The sequence below is a fragment of the Callospermophilus lateralis genome, unplaced genomic scaffold, assembly GCF_048772815.1.
Source record: "Callospermophilus lateralis isolate mCalLat2 unplaced genomic scaffold, mCalLat2.hap1 Scaffold_86, whole genome shotgun sequence".
NCBI classification, from domain to species: Eukaryota; Metazoa; Chordata; class Mammalia; order Rodentia; family Sciuridae; genus Callospermophilus; species Callospermophilus lateralis.
The window spans coordinates 3468384-3493463 of NW_027516693.1; the positions used below are offsets into that span (position 1 = coordinate 3468384).

The following is a 25080-nucleotide window of genomic DNA, read 5'->3' on the forward strand; positions in this document are numbered from 1 at the left end:
TACCCTCCCTACAGAAGTGGGCATACAATGGATTGAACTGCATCTTTCCCTCCCTCTCTTCCTGGTGGCTTTCAAGGATGAGAGGAATTTCATTCTATGTAGAATAACAGTAAGAGTGTAGGATCAAGAATGAGACTCCTTCAGTCAAAATCTAGATTTGCTACTACCAGCTTGACAGCTTTGGGCAAGTGACTGAGTTGAACCTCTTTCTTTATCTGTATGATGGAGTTGATGATAACACATACTTCATGGGGTAAAGTGAGGTCTAATTAAATCTGTTGTGTAGAGAGCAGTTATAACAGTGCCAACCAAAGCATCAGTGTTACTGCTGGTACTTATTCTTAACACCACTCCCATTTTCAGATTGTTATTGCTAGTAAAGTATTAAGGATTATTACCCCAGTTTTGTCATTCAGTTATCAAAGGAACTCCCCTACCTTGTTTCCAATTCCACTCATCCTTATATAGTTTTATTAAAAATATGAAAGTCTTAAAGGGAAGATCAGTAGTGTAGAAGATTTTAGAGGCAGAATGGAGGGAAGGGAAATGGAAGGGTAATACAGAATGAAATCTTTAAAAATCGTGTGTGTGTGTGTGTGTGTGTGTGTGTGTGTGTGTGTGTGTGAATTTCACCTTTATGTATAAGTAAAATAATCAAATATAAATAGATGAATGAAAGGAATAGAGGAAGGACAACAGGGGAGGGATGGGAGGATGGAAAGGAAAAGTGGGGGATCGTGATCTGAAATTGAATTCCATGTATATATGAATTTGTTGGGATGAACCCATCTATAACGCATAACTCTAAAGCACTAATTTAAAAATCTGAAAATTTTAAAACAGTAAATTAGTTATTAGGAACTAGTTGCACTTTTTTTTTCCTTTTAAAGTCTTTCTTTGTTTTTGTTGTTTTGTTTTGCTTGCAGTTGAACCCAGGGTTAAATTCTTTATATTTTAATTGACATATAATATTTGTACTTATTTATGGAGCACAATATAATCTGATACATGTATACAGTGTGTAATGATCATATCACGCTATAATTAGCATCTTCATCTCAAATGTTATCAATCCTGTGTGTAAGGAACCTTCAAATGCTTCTCTAATTATTTTGAAATGTGTATGTGTTGTAGACTGCAGTTGCGGGTTTGTTTTTTTTTAATTTGTTATATATGACAGCAGAATGCATTACAATTTATATTACACATATAGAGCACAGTTTTTTTATATCTCTGGTTGTACACAATGTAGAGTAACATCATTCGTCTTCAAACATGTACTTAGGGTAATGATGTCCATCTCATTCCACCTTTTCTACCCAAATACCCCCTCCCTCCCCCTTGCCCTATCCAGAGTTCATCCAATTCTCCCACACCCTCACCCAACCACAAGATGAATCAGCATCCTTAAATCAGAGAAAACATTGGGCATTTGGGTTTTTTGGGGATTGGCTAACTTTACTTAGCATTATATTCTCCAACTCCATCTATTTACCTGCAAATGCCATGATTTAATTCTCTTTTAATGCTGAATAATATTCCATTGTGTATATGTACCACATTTTCTTTATCCATTCATCTACTGAAAGGCATCTAGGTTGGTTCTACAGTTTAGCTATTGTGAATTGTGCTGCTATAAATATTGATGTGGCTGTGTACCTGTAGTATTCTGTTTTTATGTCCTTTGGTTATAGTATGACAGAACTCCTTCACCTCCTCTGTGTTTTGGTGCCCATTGTCTATCTCCCCTCCCCTTCAGTGAATTCTGTTCTACCATATTCTTCATTTTAATGACTTTTCTGATGTTTTCATTCATTACTTTTCTCACATCTTTAGCTCTGAAAATATTTGTATCCTAAATAATAACATCTGTTTTGCTTTCTTTATCTTTATATAGATAATAAAGAGCAAACAACTGACCAGCCTTTGGGTGAGTAGAGTTTAAAGTGCATAATAAAATATAATTAACATAATTTAATTCTATTTTATGATGATCATGAAGGGATTTAAGATATTTTAACTTGGTTTTATAAACATTTGAATGTTGAGACCTTTTTTTTTTCCTGGTACTGGGATTGAACCCAGGGTGTTCTACCACTGAGCCACTTCCCAGCCTTTTTTATTTTTATTTTTACTTTTATTTCGAGACAGGGTCTTGCTAACTTGCCAGAACTGGCCTTGAATTTGTAATCCTCCTGCCTTAGTCTCCCAAGTTGTTGCTAAGATTACAGGTGTAATCCATTTAGGACCAAGCATTTATTTTTAATATTTTTAGAAAAAATTAGAAAAGAAAGAGGCTTTAAAAAGATAACAAATTCCATTTCAGGGGTCAGTTTTTGTGGCGTGATTTCTGTGTTTATCACAAATGTAATCAAAGAGAAACATGTGCCTGTTAAATATATCATAAAAAGGAAGTGCTTAACATGACTTCTTGGTGGAGTAGAAATTAGAAAAGCCATAGGGATTGCAGTAAATTTTGGCATTTGATTTCCCATCCTCTCCAGTGGGAACAGAAGAGAATGAAGGGCAAGATATAACTGAACAGTTGCATTTAAAGAATGCTTAGAGAAGAAAATATAAGGGAGAAAACCAAGAAAATTGGAGAATATCCAGGAGATTCATACCATGTAAAAGTTAGCAGATTAACATTTAAAAGGGTAAAAACAGTCAATATATTGATTTCAATGGAAGTCAGGTAAGGAAATATCTAAAATTCACCACTGGATTTGGTTACTGAAGAAGCCATTTTTACTTTTAGTGAAATGTCAACAGCGCCCACCTAACATGAGTCAGTTACTGAGCTTTTGCTGGCGGTTCACATGTAGGTAAAATATGTAGATAAAGAATGATTCAGAAGTGAACATGTGGGCCAGTGTTGGGGCTCAGTGGTGAGTGCTTGCCTAGCATGTATGAGGCACTGAGTTTGATCCCTAGCACCACATAAAAATAAACAAATAAAATAAAGGTATTGTGTCCATCTACAACTAAAAACTTTTAAAAGAAAAAAAAAGAAGTGAACATGTGAAAACAAAAACAAATTAGTGTGATATATTTCTATGTATGAAACATGTCCATATATGTGTAATATATAAAAGATTATCAATTTTTAGACATTAAATTACAAATTTTTAAATCTTTTTATGTAATAAAAATTTTAATTGGCTATTGATCATAAACTTGACTTTAAATGTTTAGAATTGTTTTAACATCAAACCTTTCTTGATTAATTTTATTCTTCTTAATGCTGTTTTGTAACCTAAAAAACTAAAAACAGTTCTACCTGTGAGCTTTATTTTTTTTTTCCTCCTTCAGTGTATGGGCATGGATTCAGTGTAAGCTATTCTCTGGTTTGTTTATGTTGAGAAAAAAATTACTGCATTTGTAAATATTCAACATTTAGTTTCTTTCATGCTTTCATGGCATAACAGGTGCGAACTTTTAATACATATCCTAGTTTTATAAAGTAATAAATTAATGACCCAATCTTAACAAAACGTTCCTTACTTTCATTTTGTAGATGTTAATATTAAAATGTACAAAACTATACTATCATTATCCCACATTAATATTAAGCACAGTATCTAAAATTTATTTTGTTCAAATGGAAATAATTTTTTAAATTTTAATTAGAACTAATATCTACTAACTTTTTCCTCCTTTTCCAATTTCTATGACTGTCTTACCCTTTTGTGTCCTCCTAACCTACTTCCTCAGCTTGCATGGAGGAATTTGGCCCCTAGGATTTTGGCTTCCCCATTGGATCATCAATATGTAACATAGTCAGTGTGTAACTCAAATAAGAAAGGCAGTGTATGAAAATTAGAGTTACCATGCCAATATAAAATAAACATCTTGCTCATCTTTATTTCTTTTTACCATTATATCAGTTTTAATCACATTATCCAACTCCTGGGATTTAGGACTTGAACAAAACTTCTATAAATAAAAGTTAAGGAATTAAAACCGTTACTTCCCACTAATTAAATTATTTGGGGTTTTAGGTTTAAACATTCTTGTTATGTAAGCAGAGAATTTGATCTAGGTACAAAAATAGAACTCTCTTTTTCACTTGACAAATACTAAAGGAAAACTTCTCCATTTATTACCTGATCTTAAAATAGGTCTGTCATGTGCCTGTGAAACAGATACCCTTTCAACCAGATTGTTGGTAATGTGTCAAACAACATGTGAGGTTGAGAAAGAAGTCTCTTAGGCCAGGGAACCTTACTATGAAAGTTTCTTATTATATCTTACATGTATTAAATATAAAGCTTATAACCATAGTATCTCTGTTGAATTAAACTGTTGAGTAAGTTGTTTAGTTATTCATAAAATTAATCATATAATCTTTTGAATCACCATTTATGGAAGCACATTTTTTCACATGGTAAAATGTTCATGTTAAGCTAAAAAGAAAGCTTTCAAAACACATTGTCCAGTATGATCAGTTTTTGTTTTTAAAATGTATATATTTTTGAGTGAAGCAGAGGAGGAAAAAAGTCTAGAAATATAGGCATTAACATGTTCATAGTGCTAAGATATTTTGAAGGCTGATTAACAATATTTTCTCATTTTAAAATTAGAATGTATTTCTTATCTCTAAAAAGACAAGCTATTATTTTTACTTAGTTGAAAATATGTTTTTTTTCCTACTGGCTGAGTGCAATGTGTGTAACTAGAGATATTTTTGTCTTTGGAGCAGGTATAATAACATCGTATGATATTTTTTGTGGTGTTGACTGAGTAGTTTCACTGAAAGCCTTTTTTAAAGCAGGTCTTTGCCAGTTCTTGTAATTTAAACATCTAGTTTATCACCAAGAAATTATACAAATACTACCACTTTTTTTCTAGTTGGATTCTTAATTATTAAAATGTTGTTGTCTGACACATAAAAAGATAAACCTTATATGTATATAAACACGATCAGTATAACTAATGCAATTATGTAGATATTGGTATTACCACACTTTTTGAAACTCAAGTTTTATGTCTCCTTAAAGTTTTCTTCCAATTTATTACTATCTTAAAAATATTATTATTTGATTTCTTTCAGGTCAATAAAATGCACCTTTAAAAATGTTATAAATTTGTTTTCTAAACAAATCACTTTTTTTAAAAAAAAATTAAGAGTAAGAAGCACTTCATTGTAGGTGCTATTGTGTTATTTTAATAGAGCAAATCTATATGATACTTTTCACCAAACACATATTTTGCATTGTATTTTTGGTGAGATAGTAGTAAAGGCTTTATACTGTAAAAAGATTAAATATTTTAATAAATAAATATTTTAAGATTAAATGTTTTATAAAGAGATTAAATATTTTAATAAATGTTTTTTTTTATCTGTATAGGTTTGCACTCCAGAAAACTAACAACAGACTTCTGAAGATCCTCTTAGAAGTTGTAAAGACTACCATAGCTGTTGAAGAAACTATTGGCCGCCATGTTCTTGGGATTTTAGATAGATCTAGTAAAGGCCAGTCATCTGTCAGCCTTATTTGGAGATCAGAATCAGAGGCATCTGTAAAGTCAGGTATCCAAGAGGAACACATAAGAGGTAATACTAGTTTCATATGCTTGTGAAATAATCATCTTCAAATCATCTTGCTGAGTTCAAGGCACTTTTTCTGTGTGTAGAATATATAGGAGAGAGAATATTCAAGTATTTTTCAACAAATGCACCTCCAAACACAGAGCCACTCTGTTCAAAGCACTATATGTATTATTGTATAGCATTTGCAAGTGAATGTTTTAGAGTTGCCATTATATACCTTGGTATGCCTACATAAACCAGAAGACTCTTTCATTTCTCCACTTATAAAGGAAAAGTTCCACATCACCACCCTGTAAATCAGGAAAGCTTAAAATAAAGAACTTGTAGGAATACAGCACCAGTTTTCATTGAGATAGTTAGAAGAATGTGATTATAAGAAACGAAAGACTATCCTCTGTTAGGTCCTTTCTTACTTTTGGAAAAGTGGTTTGACAGTTTTTGTCCTGTTATGAGATGGCTTTTTTCCTAATTCTGTCATTTTCCTGTAGCTGTGTGGGTTGGGCTCTTCTTTTAATTTCTTTTTTTTTTTAAATTTTAATTTGTTATATATGACAGCAGAATGTTTTACTATTTATATTACACATGTAGAACACATTTTTTATATCTGTAATTGGAACCTCTTATTTTAAATTTTTACCATCACATTGCTGACCTCCAATCTGTCTTGTTTTTTCTGTTTCTTTTTCCTTGCTGGAGAAGATATCAGGAAATCAAAGAGGGGAAAGGTTAGTCAGGTGCTTCCAGAGAAATAGGCCCTGGATTCTTAAATTAGAAGGTCAAGCCTATAGTTCACTATCATTTCACATCCAACCACTTCTGCCCAGGTAGAAGGAAATATTCTGAAATGCCAGAGCTTTACAATTTTTGAAACACTCTAGTTTTTAAGCTTCATGGGGAAAAATAGAAAGTATTCCAATTACAGAAGGTTTGCTTAAGTACTAGTTAGCCAGCAGTACATTTTAACTACAGAGAAAAGATTGATTTGGAATTTAAAATAAATTTGAATTAAAGACACTTCAGGTGAGTTAAAAAATAATTTTCAATGCCATTTTTAGTAAAATACAAGATGAAATAATCCTGACTTTTCAAGCCTTCCTTCCACATTTACTCTGTTCAAACTAGGTAGATATATTTTTCAAATTAACTTACTTTTGGTTAAGTTCTCAATGAAGGACTATTTTGTCTATATATGGATGTTGATGCATTAAGAAGAATTAGGTAATGTTTGAAAATAACTAAAACTTATAAAAGTGACTACCAAAAAAATTTTAAGGTAATTAACTGGTTTCACTTAATTATCTAGGGAGGAATTTTGCTGTTCTGTTGGTAAGAACTGTACTAGATTGACTTCCATATTCAAAAGACACTAAGGAATGTTCTGTACATTGCAAACATATTTTTTGCCTTTTTGTTAGCATTTCTCATAGATACTTCTTAAAATGGCTACTGAATATTCAGCAAACAACAGCAACTACTTAAGGAGCAGTGTTCTGAGTTATAAAGACAAATTGGTAATTGAGATCAAGCAAACACAGAGGATAATTTTCATGTTCATTTTCTTGGAGAAAGCAAATCCTCTATCCACTGTCTGTATCCATAGATAGTGTCTATTTTAACATATCTAGCAATAGTTTGTTAATTATAAGCAACTTTATCTGTTCAATTCTATAAACACTTATTCAGTAATTTCTGTACCGTCTGTGTTTTATAGTAGTTCATAGTCTAGGAAACACTGAGATTACTGTTCAAGGGAAGATTAAATCATACTTAATATTTTACTTACAACCATTTTGTACATATATGAATTGATTATGATTATTATTATTGATTATTATTATTATTGATCTTTAAAAATGTTAACTGTTGAAATCAACTGTTGATTCAGAAAACATTAGAAGAAAAATTCAATCCAAAGTTAAGAAATACATTGTGTAATATATTGTGGCACAGATAATTTTTCTGGTCCATTTAATTAACTCAATCTTAATTTTTATATTTACAAATCATTCTTTGGTTTGATTTGGTACCAAGAATTGAACCCAGAGACACTTAACCACTAATCTATAACTCAGCCCTTTTATTTTTAAATTTTTTTTAATTAATTTTTATTGTTGGTTGTTCAAAACATTACATAGTTCTTGATATATCATATTTCACACTTTGATTCAAGTGGGAACTCAGCCCTTTTAATCTTAAGTTGTGTAGAGCCTGGTTTAAGTTGCTAAGGCTGCTCTTAAACTTCCCATACTTCTCCTGTCCAAGTTGCTGGTATTATAGGCGTGTACCACCATGCCTGGCTATGTTACTTTTACAAATAAAATTAAGTATCATTGGGGTATACTTACCTAGTTTGCATCTTTAAGGATATATTGAATTAATAGAGTTTATGATTAAAAACATTTATTTTATGAAAATACTGGCTTTAAATATTGACAATATGCCCCATATGTAAGAAGTTCTTTTGACATTTCTTTACTTTCTTAATGGAAGCATTTCTGTAAAAACTAAAATGCACCTTTGAAAGATTTGTGTTATTTACCATAACAAAAAAAATTAAGGCTTAATCTGATTGTGAATCAACTTTTGTTTGTTTGTTTGTTTTTTTAAAGTATCACTTGTGATGTAGTTTCAGCCTTCAAGCCTGAATTTGTTTAGGCTTTAAACATGTATGAACTTGTTAACACTTGAAAATAATAAATGATTGTGCTAATATTCACTTCCTTGTAAAAGCAAACTAGTTTATGAAATTGAAAGGAAATTTTGGCCAAATGTCAAATCACTTGAACCTGAGTGGATATTAGATCAGTTCATAAAAATGAGTTCCGTAGGTTGTTAAAAGAAAATTTCCTTTAGGTTTGCAGTGTGATAGTTTAGGGGTAGAATGCTCATCTTTCCTGTAGGAGTCCATGGATTGAAGTTTGTTTGCTTCAGCTTACTTTTGAAGCAGCGGGAAGTTATAGAAAGAATACTGGATTAATAATGAGAAAGCCTCATTTTTTTTTCTGCCTTAATGTGACTTTGGACAAATTTCTTTAAGTCTCCACTCCATATCTTTTAGTACAGTTTTCATCTGTCAGACACTTGGGTCAAGCTTGATTCGCATGATTTTCAATTGGAACCATAAAGGTCTTCAGTGAGCCACTGAGGCTGGGAAGACACTATGATATTGCTCATCCTCCTTTAACCTGAAAAACTTACCATTATGCATCAGGAAATGAATGATATAATTTATAAAGTATATGACTAAAAGACTTGAATAACTATTATTTGCTGTGTTTACAACATACATCTGAGTGGTTGGTTCACCACTCAAGTGATTCTGTTCACCAAATTGCCTGTTCTTGATTTCTGTTGGCATATTATAAAATAGCCCTTCTTTTTTTTGTCCTCAGATTTTTTCCCCCCAGACTAGTCATTATGGGTAATTATAATTTTGCTGTCTTTCTCTTTTGTTTCATAGGAACAAACAAATTTGTTTATTTAATGGAACATATTCAGATTATTTCAGATAATTTCTATCTTCATTTTTTTTTTTTTTTTGGTGTGTGTGTGTGCACGTGTGTGCACGCGCTAGGAATTGAACCTAGGACCTCACTCAGGCCAGGCAAGCACAAGCACTCTACTACTGAGCTACATCTCCAGCCCTGAAAAACACATTAAGCTGATTGACATCTTTATCTTTTCTAGGTGCTTTATTGCCTATTTTTCTTGTTGTTGGTACCATTCAGTGATCATTTATTAATGGCTTTGTTTCACCTTGTGCTTGTGTTTTCTGTAATTTTTGTTTTAGATTTATTCCCATGTGTACACAGAATCTTCAGTCTTTTTTCACCATTGATTGCTTCTCTGTACCACAAAATGTCATATTGTACCATAAAATTTCATTTTATGTTCATGAAATAACTATTTGTTTCTTTTAACTTACATACACACATACTACAAGGTAAACTTCAGTATACTTCATAAGAGAATAAGGAAGAAGAGACTGGGCTGGGGATATAGCTCAGTGCTTGCCTAGCACCTGTGAGGCTCTGGGTTCAATCCTCAGCACTGCATAAAAAATTTATATATAAAATGAAGGTATAAAAAATTAAAAAGAATAGACTAACTCTTGCTTTAACTGACTTTAGTTTATGTTCTTATAGTACAAACACTTCTTTCTGAGGAAAACAGTGACTTTTCAGTCATTAAATTCATAGCATAATCCTTGACTGTTTGTCTTTCTAGGCAAATAACTTCACTAAAATCTTTTCCTTTTTGAAATGTTCTCTTCTGGAACATCCCTTTCCTGTCTATCTGATATTTCTTATATGGCTTCTTTTGTTAGCTTATGATATACAGAGGCTCCAACTTTGTTTCCTCCTTTCACTAAATATCACACCTAAAACAGATGTAACCACTTTCAGTGTTTAAACTCTTACCTTTTTACAGATGACCCCTAATTCTGCAGACCCAAATTTCTAACAGTTTATGTATCTCCACATATTCCATTAATACTCCTCTGTTCAGTTGCAAAGCTTATCATCTGCCTATGTCAACCAGATTTTCTTATGTAAGGTGTAACAATAATGTTGATAGTATGGTAACAGTGTCTGTAGTTAAATTAGCACTGCTCATCATTCTAATTTCTTCCCAGTATACTTTTTACAAAAATACCAAGCTACAAAATTATCTGTTTCTTTTAATCTGTAGCCAGAGCAGGTAATGTTCAAATATGTAATGCTTAAAAGTCAGGTTACTCCAAACAAATTAGGAGCACTTATTCTATTCTTCCATAACCTGTTACATCCCACTGCACGACAGAGTTTTTTTTCCCTTATGTATATATGTGTGTTGTTTCATTATAATGTAAAGTCCTTTACGATAGGAACCAGATTTTGTCTCCTTAGTGTCCCCATTTCTTAGCAAACTCTACATGCTTGTCATTTGATAAATATCTATTAAAAGTTATCTTAAAAAGTTTTTATCAGGTTGGGAGTATAGCTCAACAATACAGCACATGCTTATTATGTGCAAGACCCTGGATTTTATCCCCAGTACCCCCCCCCAAAAAAAAACCCAAAACTTTTATTATTTTTTTTTATTGTTGGTTGTTCAAAACATTACATAGTTCTTGATATATCATATTTCACACTTTGATTCAAGTGGGTTATGAACTCCCATTTTTACCCCGTATACAAATTGCAGAATCACATCAGTTACACTTCCATTGATTTATATATTGCCATACTAGGGTCTGTTGTATTTTGCTGCCTTTCCTATCCTTTACTATCCCCCTCCCCTCCCCTCCCCCCCCTCTTCTCTCTCTACCCCCTCTACTGCAGTTCATATCTCCCCCTTGTATTGTTTTTCCCTTTCCCCTCGCTACCTCTTGTATGTAATTTTGTATAACCCTGAGGGTCTCCTTCCATTTCCATGCAATTTCCCTTCTCCCTCCCACCTCTTGTCCCTGTTTAATGTTAATCTTCTTCTCATGCTCTTCGTCCCTACTCTGTTCTTAGTTACTCTCCTTATATCAAAGAAAACATTTGGCATTTGTTTTTTAGGGATTGGCTGGCTTCACTTAGCATAATCTGCTCTAATGCCATCCATTTCCCTCCAAATTCTATGATTTTGTCATTTCTTAATGCAGAGTAATACTCCATTGTGTATAAATGCCACATTTTTTTTATCCATTCGTCTATTGAAGGGCATCTAGGTTGGTTCCACAGTCTTGCTATTGTGAATTGTGCTGCTATGAACATCGATGTAGCAGTGTCCCTGTAGCATGCTCTATTTAGGTCTTTAGGGAATAGACCGAGAAGGGGAATAGCTGGGTCAAATGGTGGTTCCATTCCCAGCTTTCCAAGAAATCTCCATACTGCTTTCCAGATTGGCTGCACCAATTTGCAGTCCCACCAACAATGAACAAGTGTACTCTTTTCCCCACATCCTCACCAGCACTTGTTGTTGTTTGACTTCCTAATGGCTGCCAATCTTACTGGAGTGAGATGGTATCTTAGGGTGGTTTTGATTTGCATTTCTCTGACTGCTAGGGATGGTGAGCATTTTTTCATGTACTTGTTGATTGATTGTATGTCCTCCTCTGAGAAGTGTCTGTTCATGTCTTTGGCCCATTTGTTGATTGGGTTATTTGTTATCTTGTTGTCTAATTTTTTGAGTTCTTTGTATACTCTGGATATTAGGGCTCTATCTGAAGTGTGAGGAGTAAAGATTTGTTCCCAGGATGTAGGCTCCCTATTTACCTCTCTTATTGTTTCTTTTGCTGAGAAAAAACTTTTTAGTTTGAGTAAGTCCCATTTGTTGATTCTAGTTATTAACTGTTGTGCTATGGGTGTCCTATTGAGGAATTTGGAGTCCGACCCCACAGTATGTAGATCGTAGCCGACTTTTTCTTCTATCAGACGCCGTGTCTCTGATTTGATATCAAGCTCCTTAATCCATTTTGAGTTAACTTTTGTGCATGGCGAGAGAAAGGGATTCAGTTTCATTTTGTTGCATATGGATTTCCAGTTTTCCCAGCACCATTTGTTGAAGATGCTATCCTTCCTCCATTGCATGCTTTTAGCCCCTTTATCAAATATAAGATAGTTGTAGTTTTGTGGATTGGTTTCTGTGTCCTCTATTCTGTACCATTGGTCCACCCGCCTGTTTTGGTACCAGTACCATGCTGTTTTTGTTACTATTGCTCTGTAGTATTGTTTGATGTCTGGTATCGCTATACCGCCTGATTCACCCTTCCTGCTTAGCATTGTTTTTGCTATTCTGGGTCTTTTATTTTTCCATATGAATTTCATGATTGCTTTCTCTATTTCTATAAGAAATGCCATTGGGATTTTGATTGGCATTGCATTAAACCTATAGAGAACTTTTGGTAATATCGTCATTTTGATGATGTTAGTTCTGCCTATCCATGAACAGGGTATATTTTTCCATCTTCTAAGATCTTCTTCTATTTCTCTCTTTAGGGTTCTGTAGTTTTCATTGTATAAGTCTTTCACCTCTTTTGTTAGGTTGATTCCTAAGTATTTTATTTTTTGGGGGGATATTGTGAATGGAGTGGTTGTCCTCATTTCCATTTCAGAGGATTTGTCGCTGATATACAGGAATGCCTTTGATTTATACGTGTTGATTTTATATCCTGCCACTTTGCTGAATTCATTTATTAGCTCTAATAGTTTCTTTGTAGATCCTTTTGGGTCTGCTAGGTATAGAATCATGTCATCTGCAAATAGTGATAATTTAAGTTCTTCTTTTCCTATTTTTATGCCTTTAATTTCTTTCGTCTGTCTAATTGCTCTGGCCAGTGTTTCGAGAACTATGTTGAACAGAAGTGGTGAGAGAGGGCATCCCTGTCTTGTTCCAGATTTTAGAGGGAATGCCTTCAATTTTTCTCCATTCAGAATGATGCTAGCCTGAGGCTTAGCATAGATTGCTTTTACAATGTTGAGGTAAGTTCCTGTTATCCCTAGTTTTTCTAGTGTTTTGAACATAAAGGGATGCTGTACTTTGTCGAATGCTTTTTCTGCATCTATCGAGATGATCATATGGTTCTTATTTTTAAGTCTATTGATGTGGTGAATAACATTAATTGATTTCCGTATATTGAACCAGCCTTGCATCCCAGGGATGAATCCTACTTGATCATGGTGCACAATTTTTTTGATATGTTTTTTAATCCGATTTGCCAGAATTTTATTGAGGATTTTTGCATCTAGGTTCATTAGAGATATTGGTCTGTAGTTTTCTTTCTTTGAAGTGTCTTTGTATGGTTTAGGAATCAGGGTGATGTTGGCCTCGTAGAATGAATTTGGAAGTTCTCCCTCTTTTTCTATTTCCTGAAATAGCTTGAAAAGTATTGGTATTAGTTCCTCTTTAAAGGTTTTGTAAAACTCTTCTGTATACCTATCCGGTCCTGGGCTTTTCTTAGTTGGTAGTCTTTTGATGGTTTCTTCTATTTCCTCAATTGATATTGGTCTGTTTAGGTTGTCTATATCCTCCTGCCTTAATCTGGGCAGGTCATATGACTTAAGAAATTTATCGATGCCTTCACTATCTTCTATTTTATTGGAGTATAAGGATTCAAAATAGTTTCTGACTATCTTCTGTATTTCTGAAGTGTCTGTTGTGATATTGCCTTTTTCATCCCACATGCTAGTAATTTGATTTCTCTCTCTTCTTCTCTTCGTTAGCATGGCTAAGGGTCTGTCAATTTTATTTATTTTTTCAAAGAAACAACTTTTAGTTTTGTCAATCTTTTCAATTGTTTCTTTTGTTTTGATTTCATTAATTTCAGATCTGATTTTAATAATTTCTTGCCTTCTACTTCTTTTGCTGTTGTTTTGCTCTTCTTTTTCTAGGATTTTGAGATGGAGTATGAGATCATTTATTTGTTGTTTTTTTCTTTTTTTAAGGAATGAACTCCAAGCAATGAATTTTCCTCTTAGAACTGCTTTTAATGTGTCCCATAGATTCCGATATGTTGTGTCTGTGCTTTCATTTATCTCTAAGAATTTTTTAATTTCCTCCTTGATGTCTTCTATAACCCATTGATCATTTAGTAACCAATTGTTCATTCTCCAAGTGATGCATGTTTTTTCCTTCCTTCTTTTATCGTTGATTTTCAGTTTCATTCCATTATGATCAGATAAGATGCATGGTATTATCTCCACTCCTTTATATTGTCTAAGAGTTGCCCTGTGACATAATATATGATCTGTTTTTGAGAAGGATCCATGTGCTGCTGAGAAAAAAGTGTAACTGCTTGATGTTGGGTGGTATATTCTATATATATCAATTAAGTCTAGGTTATTAATTGTGTTATTGAGTTCTATAGTTTCCTTATTCAACTTTTGTTTGGAAAATCTGTCTAGTGGTGAGAGAGGTGTGTTGAAGTCTCCCATGATTATTGTATGTTGGTCTATTAGACTCTTAAACTTGAGAAGAGTTTGTTTGATGAACATAGCTGCACCATTGTTTGGGGCATATATATTTATGATAGTTATGTCTTGTTGGTGTATGGTTCCCTTGAGCAGTATGTAGTGTCCCTCTTTATCCCTTTTGATTAACTTTGGCTTGAAATCTATTTTATTTGATATTAGTATGGACACTCCTGCTTGTTTCCGAAGTCCATATGAGTGATATGATTTTTCCCAACCTTTCACCTTCAGTCTATGTATGTCTTTTCCTATCAAATGCGTCTCCTGTAGGCAGCATATTGTTGGGTCTTGTTTTGTGATCCATTCTACTAGCCTGTGTCTCTTGATTGGTGAATTTAAGCCATTAACATTTAGGGTTATTATTGAGATATGGGTTGTTCTTCCAGCCATATTTGTTTATTTATGTTACTAAACATGGTTTGTTTTCCTTTTTGATTATTTTTCCCCCCTTTACTGTCCTACCTCCCACTGTTGGTTTTCATTGTTATTTTCCATTTCCTCTTCCTGTAATGTTTTGCCGAGGATGTTTTGAAGACATGGTTTTCTACCTGCAAATTCTTTTAACTTTTGTTTATCATGGAAGGTTTTAATTTCATCTTCCATGCTGAAGCTTAATTTCGCTGGATACATGATTCTTGGTTGGAACCCATTTTCTTTCAGTTTTTGAAATATGTTATTCCAGGATCTTCTAGCTTTGAGAGTCTGTGTTGAAAGATCAGCTGTTATCCTGATTGGTTTACCCCTAAATGTAATCTGCTTCCTTTCTCTTGTAGCTTTTAAAATTCTCTCCTTATTCTGTATGTTGGGCATCTTCATTATAATGTGTCTAGGTGTGGATCTCTTATGATTTTGCACATTCGGCGTCCTGTATGCTTCTAGGATTTGGGATTCTGTCTCATTCTTCAAGTCTGGGAAGTTTTCTCGTATTATTTCATTGAATAGGTGGCTCATTCCTTTGGTTTGGACCTCTATACCTTCCTGTATCCCAATGACTCTTAAGTTTGGTCTCTTTATATTATCCCATATTTCTTGGATGTTCTGCTCATGGTTTCTTAACAGTTTTGCTGAGCTGTCTATGTTCTTTTCAAGTTGAAATACTTTGTCTTCATTGTCTGATGTTCTATCTTCTAAGTGTTCTACTCTGCTGGTAGTATTCTCAATTGAGTTTTTAAGTTGGTTTATTGCATCCTGCATTTCTAGGATTTCTGTTTGTTTGTTTTTTATTACCTCTATCTCCCTGTATAGTTGATCTTTTGCTTCTTGGATTTGTTTATGTAATACATTGTCGAAGTGGTCGAAGTGATCTTTCATTGTCTGATTTTGCTGTCTAATGTCTTCCTTGAGACTCCAGATCATCTGCAGCATGTATATCCTGAATTCTTTATGTGACATTCCATCTGCTGCAGCTATTACCTCTTCTAAAGTTGAGTTGACCTGCATTGCTTGTGGTCCTTTCTTTCCTTGTCTTTTCATATTGCTCGTGTTTCTTTCTGCTTGGTGAAACTGTTGTGATTTTGAAATTTTCCCCCTATATATTTATATTGCTCTTGTATAGTTGAAAAGTCTCCCTTTCAGGGGCGGGCGGCAGCTCTGCTCCTCCTCCAATTGGGGTGATCTGTCTACCACGCTGGCGGGCCGCTGGGACTGTTCTGCCGGTCGGTCGCAGGTCAGCCTACCTTGGAGGCGTGGGCAGCGGCTGTGCTCTGCCCTTCCTCCAATTGGTGTGACGTGTCTACCACGTCCGTGAACCCCTGGGCCTGTTCTGCCAGTTAGTCGCGGATCTGACTACCTTGCAGGCGCGGGCGGCGGCTCTGTTCTGCCCCTACTCCAATTGGTGTGTCATGACTACCATGCCTGCGGGTTGCTGGGCCTGTTCCAGGCGCGGGAGGCGGCTCTGCTCTGCCCCTTCTCCAATTGGGGTGACGTGATACCACGCCGGCGGGTCGCTGGGCCTTTTCCGGGCGTGGGCGGCAGCTCTGCTCTACCCCTACTCCAATTGGGGTGACGTAACTACCATGGCGGCGGGCCTCTGGGCCTGTTCCAGGCGCAGGCAGCGGCTCTGCTCTGCCCCTACTTCAGTTAGGGTGACGTGTCTGCCACGTCCGCAAACCCCTGGGCCTGTTCTGCCGGTCAGTTGCAGATCTGACTACCTTGCAGGCGAGGGCGGCGGCTCTGCTCTGCCCCTCCCCCAAGTGGCGGGCAGCTGGGCCTGATGCGGGCTCGGGGAGCGGCTCTGCTCTGCTCTGCCCCTCCCCCAAGTGGTGTGACGTGTCTACCACGCCGGCAGGCCGCTGGGCCTGTTCCGCCAGTCTGTCACAGGCCTGCCTACCTTGCGGGCGCGGGTGGAGGATCTGCTTTGCCCCTACTCCAATTGGGGTGTCTTGACTACTACGCCGGCAGGTCGCTGGACCTGTTCTGGGCGCGGGTGGCGGCTCTGCTCTGTCCCTGCTCCAATTGGGTTGACGTGACTATGACGCTGTCGGGCCGCTGGGCCTGCTCCGACCGCGGGCAAAGGCTCTGCTCTGCCCCTATTCCAATTGGGATGACGGGTGACGTGTCTACCACACCAGCAGGCCGCTGGGCCTGATCTGCCGGTCGGACGCGGGTCTGCCTACCTTGCGGACTCGGAAGGCAGCTCTGCTCTGCCCCTCCTCCAATTTGTGTGATGTGTCTACCACACCAGTAGACCGCTGGGCCTGTTCCGCCGGTCGGTCGCAAGTCTGTCTACCTTGCAGGCTTGGGCGGCGGCTCTGCTCTGCCCCTACTCCAAATGGAGTGATGTGACTGCCACGCTGGCGGGCCGCGGGGCCTGATCCGGGCTCGGGGAGCGGCTCTGCTCTGCCCCTCCCCCAAGTGGTGTGACATGACTACCACGCCGGCAGGCCGCTGGGGCTGTTCTGCCAGTCTGTCACAGGCCTGCCTACCTTGCGGATGCAGGTGGAGGATCTGCTTTCCCCCTACTCCAATTGGGGTTTCTTGACAACCACGCCGGCAGGCTGCTGGACCTGTTCCGGGCGCGGGCGGCGGCTCTGTTCGGCCCCTTCTCTAGCCGGGGCGATGCGACACCACGCCGGCAGGTCGCTGGGCCTGTTCCGGGCTCCGGCGGCGGCTCTGCTCCGCCCCTCTGGCCTCCACAGTATTCAGCAGGACCCGGACCGAGAAACAGTTTCCGCAGGTTCTTTATCCCTGGGCCAGAGCAGTTCCGGGAGCCAGAATTCGGCCTCTCCGGACTTGGTGCATGCTCCGACAGGAGCAGGCTCCAAGAAGTCCCAAAACTTTTATTAAAGAAAAATTACTAAATAACCCAAATCTTAAATTCTGCAATTTTACAATGCTGTTATTAAAACACATGTACTTTGAAAAATGATTTCAATTTGACTTGATTTTAAAAATTTAAAGTGAAATTATTGTTATTAATGTATGCCTTTAACATTTTGTTATTCTAGTTATAGACAGATCCATACCCTCCTATTCTGGAAGTGATATGCCAAGAACTGATGATAGCATGTGTTCAAAAGTAACTGAGGAAGGAACAGAATTATTGCAGCACCTTATAAGGATTGGTTTTGCTGGAACTGAAATAGATCCTGAAAATGAAGAATTAATGCTGAATATTAGTTCTCAACTACAAGCAGCAGTTGAAAAAATACTGGAAGCTCTAAGTGAAACTAGTAGTCAGGTAAACTCCTTAATTATTACTAATTAATACCTTCTGAATATTGCATAAGGCATAAATGAGTTAAATATTTCTCTCTACTGTCCCACAGAAATTTATTTAGACTTCTCTTTAATAATTGGCTGTATTTGTGATAACCAATATTAGTTTTAATAGTCCTGTTTTTGGTGGTGAAGGTAATGTAATGATAAGCTCTTCCAGTTCAAAAACTTATTGATGTTTTAATATCCAGATTTTCTAGATTGTTACACATTACTTTTTTTATATCAAAAGAGATTTTAACTTCACTATTGTGTGAAATGTTCCATTAAAATGTTATTTAATACTATAAGGAATCTCTAAAACTATATGTTGTAGTGGAAATGTCTAAAACTATATGTTGTAGTATGTCATAACATACCATTATTGTATTACATATCAAACTTGCAATTCCTTCACTTGTTTTTTACATTCTTTTTATAAATATGAGTAGATTAATTCACCATACAAGTTATTTCTTGGTAGGAAATTAGTTTGAGCAGTTTTTCCTTTAAAATATTGTTCTTTACAGGCTGGGGATGTGGCTCAAGTGGTAGCGCACTCGCCTGGCATGCATGTGGCCCGGATTCGATCCTCAGCACCACATACAAAGATGTTGTGTCTGATGAAAACTAAAAAATAAATGTTAAAATTCTTAAAAAAATATTGTTCTTTAAATATTAATTTTGAGAAGTTAAAAGAATGCCTTTGAGCTCTTGTTCTGATGACTGGCTTTTCTTTGGTACTTTTTTCTTTAATTATTTAATATGGCATGTTTCTGCAATAGCAGTGACTATTAGATATAGTAACTCTGACAAATATATAGTTTGCATTTTATTTTATTTTTTTTTACAGATAGATTTGTTTTTAATAAAGGAGTTAATTTTCTTTCAATCCTATATAAAACAATAGCAATTAAAAACTTCATTTTTGAAAGTAAAATATTTACATATGAACAAGTAACTGTGCAAAATTTACATGAAAAAATGGAAAGACAGGGATTTTCCTAAAAGATAAAATAAAAGGTGTAACAGTTCTCAGGTGCTGATAAAAAATACTGATCAGCCTTCAGTCCACAGGTGCAGACTGAAGTCTAACGTGAGGAACCACACGGAGAAAGCCCAAGTATTTACAGTCATAAAAGTACTATCAATAGACAATTTAATACAATAACCTCTGAAAATATAAAGAACCAATTAGTATATTTGTAATAAAAAAATAGGTACAAAGAAGGGGCTTTGCTCTGGGGTCTGTAAAGTCGGCCCTCGGCTGGCATACAGTCTCTTAGCAAAATAATTATAGTTTACATAGCCATTTTCATGTTATGTGCCAAAGATTATGTACAATTACTGACAAAATACACCAACCATTTTTCAACACTTGATTCACACTGAGAAACAGTCTTTTGATGACTCTTCTCAACTTTGATTTTATTTAATCTAAGTTTTCACTTTTAGCTAAAAAACACAGTGCAAGTAAAATATATTTATGCTGAAAAAGTTCTCATTTCTTTTAACCTTACAGCTTCACAAACTGTAGCAAATAAAATGCATTTGTACAGATGCTGAGCACATTCAGAAGGGGCCGCTCGCTGGGCTCCGGCCTCCACCAGGCGGGACCGCGGGCCCACTCGAGGTGACGATGCTGCGGTAAACCGCACGTTCCTGCAGAACTTCAAGCGGAGTGGGGAAGAGGAGGAAGATAAATAGTCTAAAAATCAGTTTGCTTAGCCAACTGACTGCTACAAAAATAAAATAAGTGAAATGAGGTCATCGGCTGTAGACAGACACCTATGTGGTACATTAGGTGAACTAAACCAAAATGCACGAGGACTTGGGGGCTGTGCGAGCTGGCAGGGCAGCGCGGTCGCTGAACGGCTCGTCAGTCTTTAATATGGCTTGTTTGGCAAGAAGGCCACTCAGTCGAGGATGAGCGGGGGCGTAGCTGACCTTCAGGAGCATCCACAGGCCTATGTTCTCTGCTACAGGAGAGGTTTCCTTCCACACTGAGCTGATTTAGAAACTGGAATATAAAACTGTTCCATTGCAAAGAGGTGGCTGTTTTTAAACAATATCCCATTTGCTTGTTACAAAAAGGCGCAATCTGCAAATATATAAAAACGTCCCCAGGCGTCTCCGTCAGAAACACCGGCAGCCTGTGTTACTTGAGGAGTGCTTTGTAGAGCAACAGTGAATGGCTTGTCTCGCGCTCATTCTCTAAACAAAATATGAGGTCCCTGAGGTTGACCCGTGTGATTCTCTGCTGAGTGAACTGCCTGGGGGCTCCCATGCCGGAGCTGCCTGGGACCGCCACACCGGGGCCTGAGCCCTCTGCTCCGGATCCCGGCTCTGCACAGTCCACTTTCCTCTTTTTCCTGGGCCCGATGGCTGCCAGGGCTGTGAGGTTGGCATCCCGCTGTCGCATCTGTGCCAGCTCCTGCTGCTACATCTCTTTCACCTTCTGCTTCAGTCTTAATTGTTCTGGGTCTTTTTGTCTGGATCGAGACTTTGCTGCCCGCATCAAGATCTCCCTCTCCTGCTCATCTTTCCTCTGCTTTTCAATCTGATCAAGCTGTTCAAAAAATTTGAGCTGAGCCCGGACATCGCTTGCCTGCTCGTATCTGTCATCATCCTTATAGGAGAAGTTTTTTTGCTGAGCCGTTTCAGATATTTTTTCTACAAGATTCTGTAGTCTTTGCTGTGTGGCATGGGATACATAACTTACTACGTCTGGATGTAATTCCGTTATGCCGTGCTTTTTACCTATTTCCAATATCCTTCTCTGCAATGGCGCGGGGAGGAGGAAGGTGTCGTCCTTACAGGACCGCGTCAGCGTGCCCACCAACTCAGAGTTTGTGGACAGTATCCTTGCACTTTCTTCCGACAGGTTTACTCCAGCCATTGACGCAACATCATTAATGTCATCGTCGTCCGGAAACGAACCTCCCCCAGGCTCCTTGAGCTTGTTTTTCTGTGCGGCTGTTGCCTGCGCGGCGACAGCAGGAAGGGCTTTGGTTCCAGGTAACACAGTGGGCTTCACCACCGGGACTGGCTTCAGCTGGTTCAGCTGGATCTGCTGGGGAGTTATGAGCATGATCCGGTTGTGAGGCTGCCGCAGGGTGACCATGGGCATCTGGGTCAAGGTCACCTGCGGAGGCCGGATCAGGGCTCCTGGCTTCGGGGGCTGCTGGATAACCTGTGTGGGCTGCGTGAGGCTGATGACAGGGGGCTGCAGGGCGCTGCTCACGGAGGCAGCCGTCTTGCCGGCCGTGCACTGCATGGAGCCGCTCAGCACCACAGCCATTAGTGCGGTGGTGGCCTGTGAGGCGGGTGGCTGCTGCTGCTGGCTCTGCTGGATGAAGGCCGCGGAGTCAGGGGTCAGCTGTCTCAAGGCGGGTAAATTCCTCTTCAGGAAAGGCACGAGGTAAGGTTGAGGTGAAGAATTGAGTTCTCGGTATAACCTGCTAGTGAAATCTTCGGCTTCGATCTTCCCATCCAGTAAGTTCTGCACCAGTTCTTTCACGTTAGCTGCTGTCTCTGTGGACTGTTTACCAGATGAAGCCAGTTTTATTAACGTAGACAGAAAATTTTTACATTTCTTCACGTTTTCCATGGTTTCCGTGGCAGCTGTGGAGGCGCTGGCCGCCCCTGGGACCGTGCGCTGAGGTGCCCCTGCCTGCACAGCTGTGGCCGTCCCGAGTGAAGCTGCCTGGGCAGAGCCGCCCAGGAACAGCTGAGGCTGCACCCCAGGGGAGCTCTGCAGGGTTGCAGTGGGCTGTACCGTCGTCTGGGCCTGAGACACTTGCTTAATTATTGTAGTGGGGGTCACCTGCCGTGCAATGATAGGTGTGCCAGGAGCCTGTACGGTGGAGATCTGGACGGGAGGGGCACTTGTGGGGGCCGCAGGGCGGGGTGCCATGGTGCTCTGAGGCTGGGCTTGGGCGTGGGCCTGGGCCTGCATTTGGGCCAGGGCCTGCTGAGGAATCATTAACAACTGCCCATTCTCGCTCTGCACAAGGACCATTCCTGGGGGCAGCTGGAAGTTCTGGATGTTGGTCGGTTTCTGCGGAGGCTGCGGCAGGCGAGGGGCCAACAGGTGGGCGTCAGGGTGGCCCGGATCCCGCCGGTGGCGGCCGAGGGTGTCCGCGGCAGGCTGGGGGTCGCCGCGCCGGCCGCGCCTTTGGGCAGCCCCGCCGGGGGTCCAGGGGCTGGCGGCGGGCCGCCGGCTGGCCCCGGCAGCGCCCCTTGCATCGCAGGCCCGAGCAGCACGCTGGCCGCCGCGCCCGCCGCCGCCGGCCCCGCCGTCTTGGGCGGCTTGGCCTTGGCCCCCTGCGCGGGCGCGCCGGGCCGGCTGGCCGCTGAGCCCCGCGGCGCCCCCGGCGGCCGGGGCGGGGGCGGGGGCGGGGGCGGGGGCAGCGCCGGCCCCGTTCTGTGCCAGGGCAGGAGAGGGGGGCACGGGCGCAGCGGGGAGGCCGGGCCGCCGGGCAGGCACGGCGGGCGCGGGGGCAGCCTGGATGACGGAGCCGGCGGCGGGCGGCGGCGGGGGCCCTTTGTTGACCGGGCTGACAGCAGGTGCCGCGTGCGGCGCGGTGGGCGGCGCGGCGCTCCCATTCAAAGTTTGCGCGGCGCCGGGGCCAGGCGGGCCGGGCGGGCCGGGCGGGCCGGGCGGGCCGGGCTTGGGGGCTCCGGGGCCGGGGCCGGGCGGGCCGGGCTTGGGGGCTCCGGGGCCGGGGCCGGTGGGCGGGGCAGCGGCGGCGGCGGCCGGGCAGGGCCCCGCGCTGGCCTCGGGCAGCGGCCTCAGCTTGGCGGGCGCCGACGAGGGCCCACTTTCTCGTCCACCTCGTTGTTGAAGAAGACCTCGTCCAGCAGATCTGAGCCCGCCGCCATCTTTCCTCCTCGCCACCGCCGCCGCCGCCGCCGCTCGGCCGAGGGCGCCTGGGCAGGAGGAGGTTCCAGAGGGGCTCGCCTATATTTTGCATTTTAATACCTGATTCATTTCTATTAGGGTTAAATTATTTACTTAAGCTGTTTCTTCAATTGTTGACATTTAAACTGATTCATTTATTCCCTATTAGTTGGTTAACTTCTTATATCAATCTACCACCCCCTGATCAGGGAAATTCATCAAAATGTATTTCCTGTTATATGGCTCAGTGGTAGAGCACTTGTCCAGTATATGCAAGGCCCTAAGTTCTATCCCCAGCACTGGGGGAAAGAATGCGGAATTAATAGTTAGATAAATATATCTTCTGGTTTGCACTTTGATTGGCCAAACTAAAGCAAACATATGTCCTTTGTAGTTCCAAAAAATTCTTTTTTGTTTTCATAGATTAATTCTGAGGCCTGTAGTTAAATAGCAGATGAAATTTCTAACCTTGAGCAATTCTTGTTTCTCTAGAGCTTTCTTTTGTAGCATGTACAGAATGATTAAAGCTTCTGTTTCAGTAACTCAAAAATTTACTTGAGCATCACAGAGAACCAAAGACATAATATTCTTGAAAGCTCAAATGCTAGTTATTTGCCAAGAGTAGGAAAAATGATTTAATTTTTCTTTAAAAAAATCAGTGGTGGTCCTATATTCAAAGTTCTGAAGAGTTATTTTATTTTTCATTATCAACATCCTAAGTGCTTCTAAGGAAATGAAATGGTACCCATAAAATTCAGCTTCATTTGTATTATTAAGACATTAATTTTACACTCTTGAATCAGAGAATTTTATAGTCACCTTTCCTTTAGCCCAAAGTTGAGCAGACTATTTAAACTTAAACATTGACATTGTAAATGTTGTGTTGAAATGTGAAATTCCATAGTTATCATTAAAAAAATACACATTGTTACCAAGATTTACTACATTTTTAGTCTTTTATAATTAGCCTAAGTCCTGCATTCTCTCTCTTTTAGAATGCTTATCCATAAACCACTTTTAGAGTATGCGGGTCCACTGAGTCAGCTGAGTCAGTACTTAAAGCTTGAATGCATATGCATCTTAATTATCCCTTTTATTCTATGAAAGTTGTGTAGTATAGGTAATTCTGTATTAAATTCTTCTTTTTGTTTTGTTTATGCTTATTTCAGTCATATTAGTGTTTATATTCTATGATTTGTGCTTTTTCTACCAGGAAAACAACTGGTAATACTTTTTATTTCTTTTTTTAATAACCTTATTTTATTCACCTATTTATTTTTTAATGTGGTGCTGAGGATGGAACCCAGTGCCTCACACATGCTAGGCAAGTGTTCTACCCCTGAGCTACAATTGCAGCCCTACTTTTTCTTTCTTGATCCTTATAACATACTTTTGACCTGGAACTTGACCACTGTTGATAGTGTTGCTACTCTTCAATGCCAGTATAAATTATGCACATTATGGTTAATGTACTATAGTATTTATTTTTGATAATCACCATGGAAAATGACAAATAAATGACAAGTGAACAGTGGTTTCTACAGATTATTTGCTCTTACAGACAACTAGAGAAAACTTCGCCATCGTCATTAAAACTGCCATCAGTCAACAGTTAAGTGTGTGGGATCTTCCTGAAACACTTTGTTCCCTAGGTCAAGTACATAACACATGACAACTCTCTGTTTATGTGACTAGCTAGTGAGGTACAGTAAGAGCCTGGTCATGGTATTTTTCAAATGAGTTTCAGTTTGTTAAGTGCTAAAGTAAGGGACTAGGAGCTTGGTGACAGTTTTTAAAACTAACTGCAGATCAATTATTAATCTTAACCATGGATAGATGTTAAATCCAATGACTTCTTCAGAATATTGTTAATAACTAAAATATTATGAACCAAATGAATACATTTAATCGTTAAATTGACACAAAATAAAGTGTAACATCTTTGTGAAATAACTAGTATCCCATTTTTCTCTTTAATATATTATCAT

General features: G+C 39.1%; 1 protein-coding gene and 1 pseudogene across 1 annotated transcript in view; one reads left to right on the forward strand and one right to left on the reverse strand.

Annotated features, from left to right (window-relative positions):
• Positions 1-19840, forward strand: part of LOC143387819 (mucosa-associated lymphoid tissue lymphoma translocation protein 1-like) — a 51051-nt gene extending 31211 nt beyond the window's left edge. The window contains exons 9-11 of the mRNA XM_077108515.1: positions 1898-1930; positions 17940-18172; positions 19727-19840. Of these exons, the coding sequence (XP_076964630.1) occupies positions 1898-1930; positions 17940-18172; positions 19727-19840 (380 nt within the window). The remainder of the gene's footprint in view (positions 1-1897; positions 1931-17939; positions 18173-19726) is intronic.
• LOC143387841 (transcription initiation factor TFIID subunit 4 pseudogene) lies at positions 19601-24676 on the reverse strand (annotated as a pseudogene).
• Positions 24677-25080: the final 404 nt, after the last annotated feature.